The sequence below is a fragment of the Pongo pygmaeus genome, chromosome 19 (genome assembly GCF_028885625.2).
Source record: "Pongo pygmaeus isolate AG05252 chromosome 19, NHGRI_mPonPyg2-v2.0_pri, whole genome shotgun sequence".
NCBI classification, from domain to species: Eukaryota; Metazoa; Chordata; class Mammalia; order Primates; family Hominidae; genus Pongo; species Pongo pygmaeus.
In genome coordinates, this window is record NC_072392.2 from 17,990,460 (window position 1) to 18,004,305 (window position 13,846).

At 60.7% G+C, this 13,846-nt stretch overlaps 1 protein-coding gene across 3 annotated transcripts in view; it reads right to left on the bottom strand.

The window, feature by feature from the left end:
• Positions 1–13,432, bottom strand: part of LLGL1 (LLGL scribble cell polarity complex component 1) — a 19,270-nt gene extending 5,838 nt beyond the window's left edge. The window contains exons 1-16 of one of the 3 annotated variants that reach the window (XM_054459173.2): positions 13,251–13,432; positions 8,989–9,086; positions 6,439–6,520; positions 6,213–6,343; positions 5,071–5,229; positions 4,832–4,994; positions 4,603–4,738; positions 4,308–4,362; positions 4,018–4,172; positions 3,699–3,922; positions 3,472–3,539; positions 2,250–2,403; positions 2,071–2,175; positions 1,233–1,525; positions 790–937; positions 395–542 (exon numbers count right to left, since the gene is read on the bottom strand). In XM_054459173.2, coding sequence (XP_054315148.1) covers positions 395–542; positions 790–937; positions 1,233–1,525; positions 2,071–2,175; positions 2,250–2,403; positions 3,472–3,539; positions 3,699–3,922; positions 4,018–4,172; positions 4,308–4,362; positions 4,603–4,738; positions 4,832–4,994; positions 5,071–5,229; positions 6,213–6,343; positions 6,439–6,520; positions 8,989–9,086; positions 13,251–13,331 — 2,200 coding nt within the window. In that variant the 5' untranslated portion in view covers positions 13,332–13,432. Of the gene's footprint in view, positions 1–394; positions 549–789; positions 938–1,232; positions 1,526–2,070; positions 2,176–2,249; positions 2,404–3,471; positions 3,540–3,698; positions 3,923–4,017; positions 4,173–4,307; positions 4,363–4,602; positions 4,739–4,831; positions 4,995–5,070; positions 5,230–6,212; positions 6,344–6,438; positions 6,521–8,988; positions 9,087–13,250 lie in introns of all 3 variants that reach the window. The other 2 variants (XM_054459174.2, XM_054459172.2) reach the window with 2 other exon arrangements.
• Positions 13,433–13,846: the final 414 nt, after the last annotated feature.

A 13,846-nucleotide genomic window follows, 5' to 3' on the forward strand; every position in this document is an offset into this window, starting at 1 on the left:
CGTTTTTTTCTGAGACGGTCTCACTCTGTTGCACAGGCTGGAGTGCAGTGGTGTGATCTTGGCTCACTGCAACCTCCGCCTCCCACATTCAAGCAATTCTCCTGCCTCAGCCTCCCAAGTAGCTGGGATTACAGGTGCCCGCCACCACACCTGGCTAATTTTTGTATTTTTAGTAGAGACAAGGTTTCACCATGTTGGCCTGGTGGGTCTCAAACTCCTGACCTCAGGTGATCCGCTCACCTCGGCCTCCCAAAGTGCTGGGATCACAGGCTTGAGCCACTGTGCCCAGCCACCTCCTGGAAGGTGCAGTCCCACCACCTCCCCTGCCACCACCCATCTCCCAGGTGGCCAACTGAGGCCAGCCTCCCCAACCCTTGCCCTGTCCCTGCCTTACCATCTCGAAGGAATGTGTCGGCAAAGTATAGGCAACGCACGACGCCTGACAAGGAGTCATCGGCAGAGCGGGGCTCAATGCGGCGCTGCACCGGCGTCATCTCCACATCATGGGGGCAGGCCTGCTCGGCCAGCTGTGCATTGGCTTCCTGCAACTGCCGGGCAGGGGCTCCTGAACACTGTCTCCCTAGCACCCCAGTGGCTTGCATCCTGCTTTGCGCCCTACTTTCTGTTACCATTCCTCTACCACCCAGCTTAGTTCACCCATCCCTCTGGAGGGCCCAGGGGCTGCCGAGGGAGGAGCACTGAGCCCAGCAGGCCCCAGGGGTCCCAGGCCAGAGCCAGGCCAAGGCACAGGACACAGGCACAGCTCCTGTGCAGCCCACCCCAGCTCACCTTGCTGCTGGCATTAGCAGCCCGCTTCTTGCCCGAGACACGACTCTTGCGAATGCGCCGGAAAGACTGGCGCAGCGACTTCTTGAGGGACTTCACCCGGGAGAGCGGACCCTCCATGGCCAGGGAGTCATTGGGGTGAAGAGTGCACCTGGGGGCAGACAGGGTCCAGTCGTGCTACAGAGCAGCCTCCTGGAGCAGCCACCACACTCCTGCTGGCCTGTGGAGGCACCCAGGTCAGGGAGTCACAGCCCCTCTGGCGCAGTCCTATGGACCCAGCTGCAGGTGGTGCTGAGAATGTCCTTCTTGGAGCTGCCAGGTTATTTCTTATAGGGCAGTGGAGGTTAGTGGGGCCTTTGCCACACCAAACACTAGAGGTGGAAACGGAAGCCCAGACCCCATCTCGCTGGGGGCTCCAACTGCCCAGCCGGCCCCACCCCACACACCTGGCCAGCACAGGGCTCTTGCGCTGGTAGTCGAAGAGGCCAAAGCCATGACTGGTGCCAAAAGCCACGAGGCTCCACTCGGTATGGAGTGTGACAGCAGTTACAGCAGCTGGCGGCAGGCACTGCACCAGGACACGGGGCTGGAAGCCAGCAGGCCAGGGCAGCGGCCCCGTGCGTGGGCTCAGCCGCTCGTGGCCCTTCCACGTGAAGCCCTCGCGGTCCTGGAGGAGGTCTATGATGGCCACGCTGACCGCCTGCTCCACCGGAACATCACTAAGCTCCAGTACCAGCACCTGAGCCCACAGCCAGGCAGGGGGAGCATCAGCGCAGGGGAGGGGCCGCCCTGGGCCCCACTCAGCCTGGAGCCTCTGAAGCAGCCCCAGCCACCACCAAGGTGGTTCTAGGACTGTCTTCAGTTCATCAGCGTTTTAAACAAGCACTCACTGAATGCCTACTGTATACCAAGGCCCTAGCTGAGCACAAGGAACACAGTGGTGACCAAGACACACTAGTCCCTGCCCTCTGAGGGCAAAGTGTCCACCCTTACCCTGAGCTTGTATCTCCCATTTAGCAATAAGGACACATTGAGCACCTCCTGTATGTCGTGTGAGTGCCGGAGCACAGCACTGACATGAGTTCCCGCCTCTCAACACTGTGGTTCCCCCAGCGACAGGCCCACTTCCCATCTGTCCTCACCCCAGCCAGCCCCACCCAGAGCCCTATTCCCACCTTGGCTTTTGCCTGTGCCAGTCCACCTCCCTTTCCACCAGACCCTCCAGCTCATCTCTTCCAGAAAGCCCTCCCTGACATCTCCAACCCAGAGGACACCCAGCCCTACCTGGCCCGCAGTGCCAGCCACCACCATCTGGGCTGTATACTTGCAGAGAGCAACCTTCTGCACGCCAAGCCGGGGATCGTCACTGTAGGGATCGAAGCAGCCCACCTAGAGGGATGGGAAGGAGTAATGAGTCCAGGTGGGGTCAGGACCAGCTCATCAGGGCCAGGGGAGGGGCCCACCTTGCGGAAGGGTGGCCAGTCGTCCTCGGCAGCCTGGGCCAGGCTGTCAGCGTGCTCACAGTCCGTCTGGAAGAGGCCAGCTGTGCTCAGCTTATACAGCGGCCGCAGCGCCACACCCGAGGCATCCCAGAACCTCACGGTGCCGTCCTCATGGCTGCAGGGAGGGCAGATGTCAGGGCTACCCCTGAGTTCCTGGGAGGCCTGCACATCCCTCCATTCACTCATCTGATGACCACTCACTAAGCACCTACTGCACGTGCCAAACACTGACCGGAATCCTACTGTTACAAAAAACAATAGGCACCTACTGTATACAGCACAGGCACACTGTGCACCTGTTATAGGCCAGGCCACATGCACCACATGCACCTAGGCCCTTTAAACCAAACAAGGTGGAAATGACCACGCTGATTAACAGGAGGTGGCAAAGGGGGACATGTAGAGAATAGAGGACTTTGGGGGTTCTGCCTACACTGGAGCAGCCATCAAAGGTGATCAAGAGCAAGACAGTCACAGAACAGAGCATAGGGCATCGCAGGGGAGGAGCTGCATGGGGCCCAAGGCAGCCACGTAGGTGGAGCAGGAAGACTGCAGAGGCCGGGAGGAAGCAGGGAGGGGGCAGGGGAAGGAGTAGACAAATCTAGGGCGCAGCCTTGGGACACAGCTGCAGAGCCCAAGCAGGGCCCCGGGTGGTGGTGAAAGCCCAGAGCCAGGGCGTGAGAGGTGTGTGACTGTGGGGGTGATTAAGACTCACTCCAGCAGCCCTGAAAGCCACAGCAAGCTCTTCAGCAGGGAAGGGCACACCAGAGTCAGAGGCCTGAGGGTCCCAGCACAGGCGGGAGTGGGGGCAGGGCAGGAAGTTGAGACCTGAGTCACCGGGCACGTCAGTGCCCGCCAGGCCCAGGCTGGGCTCTCTGGCACCTTCCCTGGGCAGCTCAGCGTGGGCCAGCCCAGATTTTCCAGTCCCAGGGCAGGCAGGCTGGGTGGGTGGAGCCCTGGGGTTTGGTAGAGCTCAGTTCCAGGCCAAAAGGCAGATCAGGACAGCACCTTGAACCAAGGTCCAGGGAGGTTTCATTCCAATCCACCTTGGGCAAGAAGGAACTACCTGGTCCCACCAGGGGCCAGGCCTGAGTCTCCTGGCACCTCTGCACCCACCAGGCCCAGGATGGGCTCTCCCCCAACAGCAAGGGGCCCACTCACCCACATAAGCACGCACACCTACCCTGTCAGCAGCAGCCCTCGCTGTGACGGCTCCTGGGCCAGGTTTCGGCCCCCAGTGATGGGCCAGCTCTGGGAGGGGGTGGCAGAGATGTATGCACAAGGTTAGGACAAACATCTTCTCCCTCTCACCCCGAGCATGGCACATTCTGACCTCCGGGCCTAGAACTGAAACACTCTCCCCCTCCTCAAGACTCCACCCTGTAAGATCCCCCTGATCCCTGCACACACCAAGGCACTGGAGACAGGCTGGGGGCTCTGCTGCTCGCCAGCGCTCACAATGCGGGCCCACAGCTTGGCAGGGACATTGGCCACGTGGGCCGAGCAAGTGATTGCAGACGAATGCAGCGGGGCCAGGTATGGGGCAGGCACAGCTGGCCAGCCGGGAGTCTGCAGGTCCAGCACCACCAGCTCCTCTTCCAGCAGCACAGCCAGGGCCTGGGGGTCATCAAATTCTGTGGGACGGAGGGAGTATGGGATGAGCACAGCCATAGGTGGCAGAGGGCACCAGGTGGGGCTGGGAAAGGGTAGGGTCCGGCAGGGCACGCACCATCCTCGGGCCGTGTGCTGTGCACTGTGAAGAAGTCGATGATGCGGGAGGTGAAGTCCAGCGTCACCAATGTCTCGGCTCGAAGCACACTTACACAGTGGCGGTCACCATAGCTGGCACGGGGCATGCCACCGCTGAAGATGATAAAGTGGCCCCTATGTGCAGAGGGAGGTGTGGGAGCCATGAACCACTTGGGTCCAGAGCACATACTGCACAACCTAGGGAGAGCCCACCCTTCCAGCCCCCTAGCCAGACCCAACTCACATCGGACACCCGCTCCCTCGACCTACCCAGATTCACAGTTCCGCCACAGAATCTTGTTAATGGCCTTGCAGGGAAAGGGGCCTGAGGGGTGGGACAGCGTCAGACCAGACTCACTGGTGGTTCTTAGTAATTCTGCCATTCCTGCTCTGCCCTCCACTGCTCTCTACCTTGCAGCTGCCTCCTGCCTCCCCGGGAAGTCGGTGGGAGGCACACTGCCCCCAGACCACCCCCTCGGGGAAGTCCCTCCTCAGCCAGTTTGGCTTGGCTCAGTGGTGCCCCCTCCCATCACCACCCTCCGGCTAAGGAGTCCCTAGCACTCACCGTAAGGTGTGGTGGCTACCGTGGGCTGCAGCGTTGGGGAGCTGCCGGCATCCACAGACCAGACAGCATAGCTGCCATCGCTGTGTGAGCTGACCACAGTGCTGCTATCACGCCCCCAGCATAGGCTCTCCAGCTGCTGCGGGCAGGCAGGGGCAGGCAGGCTGGCATGAGCCATGGTGGGCATGCACAAGGGGCCCAGGCTGAGGGGACACAGGCCTCACCTACATACCTGGTTCCCCAGGAAGATGTGGTCCACACACTGCGAGGCCTGGTTCCAGATGACCAGCAGGCCCCGGCTGTAGCCAATGAGAATCTTCGTGGGGTCCCGCAGGTGTCCCTGGAGCGACTCCACGGGGCCCAGCGCCTTCCCACAGCGGTAGTCGTCTGGCACGCTGTGGAGGAACGCAGGTGAGCCAGCAGAACTTCCCAGGCACACAGTGTGTGCTGGGAAGCCCACCGGCCTCTTACCTGCGCAGAACCTCGCCCGGGGCAAGCGTCTGCCCCTCGAGCACGGTCAGGGTGGTAACATCCAGGAAGAAGACACTGCTGCCCTCAGTGCCCAGGGCTGCTATGTCGCCGGCAGCCACCAGCAGGACCACTGTGACTCGGGTAAGGCTGAGCGGAGCACTGCAGGGAACAAGGGTAAGGGAGTGAGGGTATGAGCCCATCCACCTGCTGAGGTGGGGTTTGAGGGGCTGGGCCACTGCTGATAACTCATCACTGGCCCCACAGCACTCACCAGGGCCTACTTACAGAGCCACCCCAGGAAGACATGCGTCATCATCAGCCCGCTCAATTATTCATCAGGATGTCAGCAGGGAGATGGATAAAAATAGGGTCCCTAGGTCTTGCAGACTGGGCTCCCAGCTCCTCCCACCCACCAGGAGAGGACGGCAGGAACCAGAGCACTGCCCAAGCCAGGACCAGGAGCTCCCCGCTGAGCCCCTCCTAGGAATTCCGCTGCCAGCCCTCAGACATCTCCTGACTTCGCAGGAGGGCCCCAGATACCCCCATCTGCAGAAGCTGGGAGGCATCAGGAATCCATCCCTGGGTTGGTACTCCCCTTTTCCAGCTATTTCAGGCACGGCTGGGGAGAGAGATGCCCCACACTCTCACTCAGCTGGGGCATGCTGCCAGCACCTTACCAAGCACAGTCCATGGGACCCTCCTTGCCCTCAACCCTGCCCTTTCACCTATGCACAGAAAGGCCTGTCTCCCACCCACAACTGAAGAGGCCAGGGGACCCTTGCTGTTACCAACTGGCTTAGGCCCTGCCCCAAACCCCTAGACACCCCCATCATTGCAGTAAGTGTAGTGCCAGGCCTCAGGTCCCAGGAGTTTGGCATATAATGCATGTACCTCCTGCTGCTCACAATGTTAATTACCTGCTCACGTCGGACTCAACCCAAACCTCCCATTTAACCTGAAAAGTTCAGAGTATACCTCAGTAAAGCAAGGTCCAACAGCTGCAGCCTGGGACCCAGGCCCAGCTCAAGGCATCCCGTCCTGAACCGCTGCCCGTCTCCATGCTGCCTTTGCACAGCAGGTTCCCACAGCCTCCCCCAGATCCTCCCTGCCCAGTGGCTGGCCCCAGCCAAGTTCTCCAGTACCTGGCACCATCAAAGCCGGGCCGGCTGGGCAGCTGGAAGCTGAGTGCTTCTTCCAGGTGGGCACAGCCATTATGGTGGACAATCTCCCAGAGATGCAGGCTGCTGTCATCAAGCAGGGACAGGAGGCGGCCCTGGTGTGTGAGCAGAGATGAAAACTAGGCTGGCCTAGTGGGGTGAGTTGATATGGGGGCCACAGGGAGCTGGCCAGTGGGAAGCAGAGGCTCACCTGGCCGGGCAAGAAGTGCATCTGTGTGACGGTGGCTGCATCCCGGTGCAGGCCTGTGAACTCCACGCCAGGTGCACCATAGCTGAGGGTGGCAGGTCAAGGTGGAAACAGGCATAGACCAGCAAACCACAGTGAGGGAGACACCCAAGGCTCCTCCTTGACCCGGACTATTCCAGTGGGCCCCAGCATGGGCCTGACCATCCAGGAGTCCTCCCTGAAGAACGGAGGCCCCTTCCCTAAAGCTCCCACTCTGCATCCCTACAGTATCCCCAAGATCAGTGTGCAGGCTCCACTCACTCCTGCAAGTCGGATGCTGCTATAGGACCTTCACTTCCTGTAAATTGGGCCAGTGACTCCCACCTTACAGGGCTGTTGCAGATCAAGTGAGAATAAACACACCCAGCACCCAGCAGGCTTGGCCTCAGCCTGGTGAGAGGCTGGGGCTCCACTCCACTTCAGCTCCATGTGTCTATGGGCTCTGGGAGCTGCGCCTTGCCCGATGGGATCAGGCAGGCCAGAGGTGCAAGGCCAGGCCTGGACAAGAAAGCCAGGGGCAGAAGAGTCCAGGCTGCCTTTTCCCACAGCTTCAGGCCAAACTTCAGCCATGGGTAAGAAAACCCACCTCCTCCGGGCGCGGTGGCTCACTCCTGTAATCCCAGCACTTTGGGAGGCCGAGGCAGGTAGATCACAAGGTCAGGAGTTGAGGACCAGCCTGGCCAAGATGGTGAAACCTCGTCTCTACTAAAAACGCAAAAATTAGCCGGGTATGCTGGCAGGCACCTGTAATCCCAGCTATTTGGGAGGCTGAGGCAGAGAACTGCTTGAACCCGGGAGGCAAAGGTTGTAGTGAGCCAAAATTGTGCGACTGCACTCCAGCCTGGGCAACAAAGAGCAAGACTCCATCTCAAAAAAACAAAACAAACAAAAAAAAACCCACCTCCCTCCAAAGCAGGCAGCCAACAACTGTCATCATGAGGGAGGAGAGACTCCAGCCTGCCCGTTTAACAGATGACCACACAGACTTCGAGGGGGTGGGTGACCTGCTTGAAGTGCCCAGTGTCAGTGCCTGAGTCCCGGCAACTCCAGGGCTGATGGTGGACAGCAGGGCCTGAGGGGGCCCCACGACAGAGGGTGCAGGGAGGAGTCAGCAACGTTGCCCCGGTGACAACACAGGAGCCGTTGCCTGGAGCTTGAGTTGAGATTCCCTACAGGAGCCTGGCGAGAAACTCCGAAGAAGGGACAAAAGAGGGGACAGGAGCAGCTGGGCGGGAACCAGGGTTGTCAAGGAGATGGGGGCCGGCCTAGCAGGGGGAGGGGCAGCTTCTAGTGACCAGGGCTGGCCCTCTCCAGCCTCAGTTTCCCAACCCAAGGGGCTCCAGCCAGTGGCAGTCAGGGGAAGAAGGGAAGAGGACCCCGGGCTCCAACCTCCTTTCTGAGGCTCAGTCTCCTCATCTGCACTTCAGGTTCTTTTTCAGCCTGAGGACAAGTGCACTGGAGACCCCAACACAGGAGGGACACCTGAAGGCTGCAGGGATACATGTGCGGACGCAGCGCAGCACCCACAGGAGTGGGAGCAGCAGGCCAGGCAGCAGAGCATGTGGGGCCCACAGCACTGCCACACTCACCAACAGGTGCCGCTGGGGCCATGGGACAGAAGGGGACATCTCAGCCCATCCGCACTCCCCAGAGTAGGCAAAGAGCTCACAAACCACAGGCTCACAGTCCCACCCCTGCCTGGCCAGGGCCCCCAGCCCCGGGGTGAGGAGACCCCCATCCCACACCCACCCCTTTCCCAGCACTGACACATTTTCTGGGAACTGACGTCTGAAACCAGGATACTGAAACCCAGAAGGCCACACAGGAGGGGTAAGGGTCAGCACCCCTCAGCAAGCCGCCATCAGCCAGACCCTGGCACCTCGGCTTCCCCAAGAGCAGTTGGGGTGGGATTCTCCAGGGCTGGCAAGGAGACACTGAGCTGCCGGCCTGCCCCCACCCCCACCCCAGGCCTGCAGGGAAAATGCCCGCTTTGTGTGGCTCACACAGCCCATTGTGCAGCAGCCAGGATCCAGGTGGGGGCCGTGCTGTGCTCACCATGCCGAGCCTGGCACTGCCCCCAGCCCCCTTGGCTGAACACACGTGTCTTCACATTCACACATGTGTGCATCAGCTCACCAGGGCCCCCAGCCCACCTGCCACCCTCCACGGGTATCACAGCCCAGCCCCCTTGCCTGGCCTCCCCAGAGTTGCTGGGACGATGGCAGGGTCGCCTAGGTAACTGGCTGGCTGACATGTAGCAAGGGACAGCTGTGCTACTGCAAACTGACCCCCCACCACCCGTCTCTCAGCAAAAGGACCTCATCATCTCTGCACAGTTGTCTCAGGTACAGAAGCCACACCAACCAACCTCCGCAGAAGCCCCCACTACTGCCCATCAGAGCACCTCTGTCCTCCTCTCTAGCTGGACGCTGCCAAGACTGGGACCCCAGAGCACAGGGAACTACAGGCAGGTGGTCCTGAACAGACCCTGAACACCTGTCCTGCAAAGGATACATCTTGACAGCCCCAGACCTGGTGCCGATGGCCATGATGCGAAGTTCGGGGTCGAAGGCCAGGGCGCTGGGCTGATTGGGGAAGCCATGCTCCACAGTCTGCAAGGAGGGGAGGGCTGCTGGGGGTAAGCACTCCCAGGCACCTCTGCCATGGCCCACCCTGAGGCCCACCCCAAGGCAGCCTCCAGGGTCTGCAGCTGACACACTGGGGGTAGGAGGCAGGTCTACTTGCTCTGTGCCTCAGCGTCCTCAACTGTGAAATGGGTTATCATGCCTCCAGTTGGTGGGGAGGTGGTTAAACCCCTAGGCTCCACCATGACTGTACCACGTGCATAGCCCACAGAGGCCCGCCCTTTGCCAAGCCCCTGTGCCCCTCAATGCAGACAGGCTCATGTGGGCCCCACTGCATGGAGGCTCCAGCAACAAACAGGTGAAGCAAGGCTCACAGAGGTGCAAGCACTGACGAGACCCCACCTACTCCATGAAGGGCTCTGCACCCCATTTTTAGAGGCACAGACTAAAGCTTGGGGAGGAGTCCCGCAAGATGTCCATGACACTCCCCATACACAGGCCTGAGTGGAGGTCAGAGGTCAAGGGACAACACCCAGGATCAGCTAGGCAGAGGCTTTTGACTCCTCCCAGACACAGGGAGACAGAGGCCCAGAGAGGGGTAGGGTAGCTTTCTGCCTGGACCCTGAAGGCATCTTCCCACCTCCCTACCTGCCAACAGCTGGGCAACATGACTCCCATGCCCATCAGCGGTGGAGATGGTGTTAAGGGGGTCTGTGTGCCCAGAGTGTAGAAACAGCTCCCCACCCACTCCCCTACCCCTCTCACAGCGCACCCTTTCTGCACCAGTCTCCTGTCTTTGGCCTGGCTGTGCCCTCCCTGGGAAGCCTGCACAGCTGAGCTCCAGTCCCATCCTGAACACTAGTGCAGGACACCCACGTGGGCCACTGGTAACTCCTTTTATCTTGTTGCTGTTGTTGTTATTTATTTTTCACTTTTACCACTGGTAATTCCTGACCCACTGCCTCAGGAAGATGCACATTTGTAAGAAACCCCAGTTCCCAGCCTGTAACCCCAACCTCCCTCCCTGCCTGCCTCCGCCCATCCAGGTGGGGACTGAGCCCTCTGGGCAGCTGGTTTGGTCACGGCCTAGCTGTCTGGCCTTGGGCAAGTCACAGTACTCTCCAAGCCTCAGTCTCTCATCTGGGCCCTTGGGACAGTAAGCTCACCTAAAGACAGAGTTGGCGATTTGGCTGGGGCTTCTCTCTCCCACCAATAATACCACGCCCTTGCTGCACCTGACCTTGTCTAGCCAGTCCCTCGCTACAACCAGGGTCCAGAGACGGGACATTGCATCGCAAATCCCCGCAGCCTTCCCACTTTACGAACGAGGAAAGGAGGTTACGTGCACTGTCCAGTATCTGCTTCCCTCACACCCCACGTCCAGTCCATTTCTGAGCCCCATCAACTCAGTTTCAAAACACACAGAAGTCACCTCGCTCCCTGCTCCAGGCCCCACCGTCACGCGCCTGGATTGGTAGTCACTACAGTCTGTTCCCACAGAGGCTAGAGGGATCCTATGAAAGCCACAGCCAGATCCTTGTCCCTCCCCTGCTCAGGATCCTCCTGGGGCTCCCAGCTAAGGGAGGCTTGTGCCTCAGGGCCTTTGCACCTACTGCCCCTCTGCCTGGAATGCACTTCCTCCAGCACTTCCTGTCACTCGGGAGTAACCTCCTCAGAGAAGCCTCCCTAGGCCACCCTGGCTGCAGCAGCCGCCCTGGCCACACCTCCCACCCCCTCGCCCTGCTTTATTTGATCCACAGCACTGGCTACCATCCCAACTACAGTCTATTTTACTTTTTTGTTTTGCCTTTTCACTGTCTCCTGCACAAGTATATCAGCCACCGGAGTTAAGAGATATTTGTCCTTTTTGGTAACTACTGTTGTCCCCAGCACCTTGGAGACCTCACACACAGTGGGGCTCAGTATTAACAAGAGAAGGCACATTCCACAGGCGAAGTGTGGGCTGGACTGGGATTTGAACCCAAGACTCGGAGTCCAAAGTCCCTGCTCACTCCTGACCTGTCTCCCACCCCCCAAACTCATGAATCAGGGGCCTATTCCCTAGCGATCACCTATTACCCACTTAGGTGACTAAGTCCCTTCCCCAAGACCACCCCACTTTCCACCACTGCTGCCCACGCTTCATCCTCAGTGGAGGGCCCTTACTTTCCGCCACCCCAAGGCTAGCCAGAGTGGGCTGAGCTTCACCCCCATCTGTCTCCAGTCCCCACTGCACACCCCAATTCACTGGCTGAATAAATGACATTTAGGCCAGGCATGGCAGCTCATGTCTGTAATCCTAGCACTTTGGGAAGCCAACATGGATGGATAGATAGCTTGAACCCAGGAGTTCGAGACCAGCCTGGGCAACATGGTGAAACCCCATCTCTACAAAAAATACAAAAACTAGCCAGGCATGGTGACATGAGTCTGTAGTCCCAGCTACTCAGGAGGCTGAGGTGGGAGGATCACCTGAGCCAGGGAGTTGTGAGGCTGCAGTGGACTGTGATTGTGCCACTGCACTCCAGCCTGGGTGACAGTGAGACCCCGTTTCAAAAAAAAAAGTGACATTTAGCCCTGTGCCTGTTGCTGCCTTTCCCTGAAGGGCCATTCTCCTCTCACCTCACCCTCATAGCCTCCCCGGCACAGAAAACAGGCGCCATCTGGGGACCACGGAGCACCAGCTTCCCTTCTGGGCCCCTCTCAGGTTCCTGGCAGGTTCTCAGCCACCGTGTGAGGGTCCTGGCAGCTCTCACCGGCAACCACTGCAGACCAGGGCAGGGAAACCCTGAGACATCCCAGTGCCTCCACTACTCCAGGTCCAGCCGTCCCAGAGCCTCCTCCAAGACAAGGGTCTCCTCAAGGCAGGCCAGGGCGCCTGGCACAACACTGGCCCAGGACCACAGCAGCCCCTTGGAAAAATCCCTGCCCCTCAAGGCGAAAATCCAACCCCACTGACACAAGAACTCAAGAAAGATATTGGTGCGGCTCACTCTGTGACTCTGGGCAAGCCGTCACCCCTCTCAGAACCTCAATTTTCTCACCTGTATTTTGAAGATAACTCTAATTTCGAAGAGCACTGAGACGCTCTGCGATCAGTGGGCTCTGGGGTAAGAATAAGGACAAAACCAACGCCCCCAGAGGAGTGAGCCAGGAGTGGGCTGAGGCCCTGCTCTAACATCGGTGCAGAGGGAGGCGGGGGCTGAGGCGGCCCATTTCCCTGGCCCCTAGTGTCCCACTCCGGGAAAAGGAAGGAAAAGCCTCCACCTCACTCCACCTTGGTGCAGAGCGGCAGGACAGCTGGCCCATGTGGCAGAGGGAGCCAGGGCCCACAGTATGGAGAAAAGTAGCCTCATTTCACAGCTAGGGAAACTGAGGCCCCACGATGTGAAGTGCAGTGTATTACACAGCCAGGCATGTCCCCTGGTCTCGGAGCCCCGGGCAGGGCAGAGCAGGGCAAGGCAAAGCCTGGAGCAGTGGGGGAAGGAAGGAGAGGATCCTTGAAGGGATTTCCCAGCCGCATCCCCCACAGCTGCCTCGCCCCCACTAACTCTCTCGCCCTCCTGGGTGCCAAAGTACAAAACAAACCGGGCCCCAGGGCTGTCCCAAGGGCCGAGCAGGGACGCAATGGAGCCCCTAAGAAAAAGGATAAAGAGACAGAGAGTGAGCGACAGAGGTCGAGAGACTCCACAGAGACAGAGAGAGACACGCAGGGAGAGACAGGCAAAGAAGACTCAGAGACGCAGAGGCAGCAAGAGAAATGAGAGGCAGCGAGATAAAGGGAGACAGGCAGAGATAGGAACGGGCAGAGGCAGAGACACCCCCACCACACACACAGGCACAACTGGGGCGAGAGAGCCGGTCAGCGGCGGAGAAAGAGGGACAGAGACCCAGAGACAGGCAAAGGGTCTCAGAGACAGAGAGACCCACACACACACAGACTGGCAGAGCCAGGGCCAGAGCGGCCCGCACAGACTCGGGGAGCAGACACGGAAAGTCGGCCGGAGACCCAGACCCACCCAGAGTCTGAGCCAGAGGGGGGCCCGCCGAGGGGGTGCGCGGCCCGGCCCGGCCCCGCCCCGCGCCGCATGCCAGCCCCCGCCCCCCGGGCCCGACGTGGCTCTGACCCCGGGCCCCCAGCCCGGGCCCCCGTCCCGCCCCCTCCCGCCCGAGCCCGGGCCGCCGCCACACCTTGTTGAAGGCGAAAAGCTCCTGCTTGAGCTTCTCGCGCTGCGGGTCGGCGCCCTGCCGCCGGAACCGAAACTTCATCATCTTGCGCCCGGCTGCCGGCGCCGCGCCCGCCGCCGCCGCCGCCGCCCGCAGGATGCGCCGCGCGGCCCCGCCGGTCCTGAGGCGCGGGCGGGGCGCCAGGCGGCCCGGGCGCGGGCGCGCGGGGCCGGGCCTGCACGGGGGTGGGCGCCGAGCGCGACGGACGCGCCGCCCGACCAATGAGCGAGCCCCCCGTGCCGCCCGCCCCGCCCCTGTTGGCCAGACAATGGTGAACTGGGCCCCCGGGCTCGGCCGGGCTCGCGAAGGGACGCCCGCCTAGCATGCGCCGCGTAGCGGGGCCTGCCGGGACTTGTAGTCCATGAGCCGGGGCTCCAGCGCGGGCGGCTGGGGAAGCGCTTTGGAGGGGGATTGGCGCACGTTCCCGGGCTTGGAGGAGACTTTTTCCTCCTCCCAGAGAGCGAGCGACGTGCCCACTCATGTAATGGGGCAGCCCTGTTCCGAAAGCCAAGAGAGCTCTGACGGGAACAACTCCCTGGCCCCTCTGCGCCTCAGTTTCC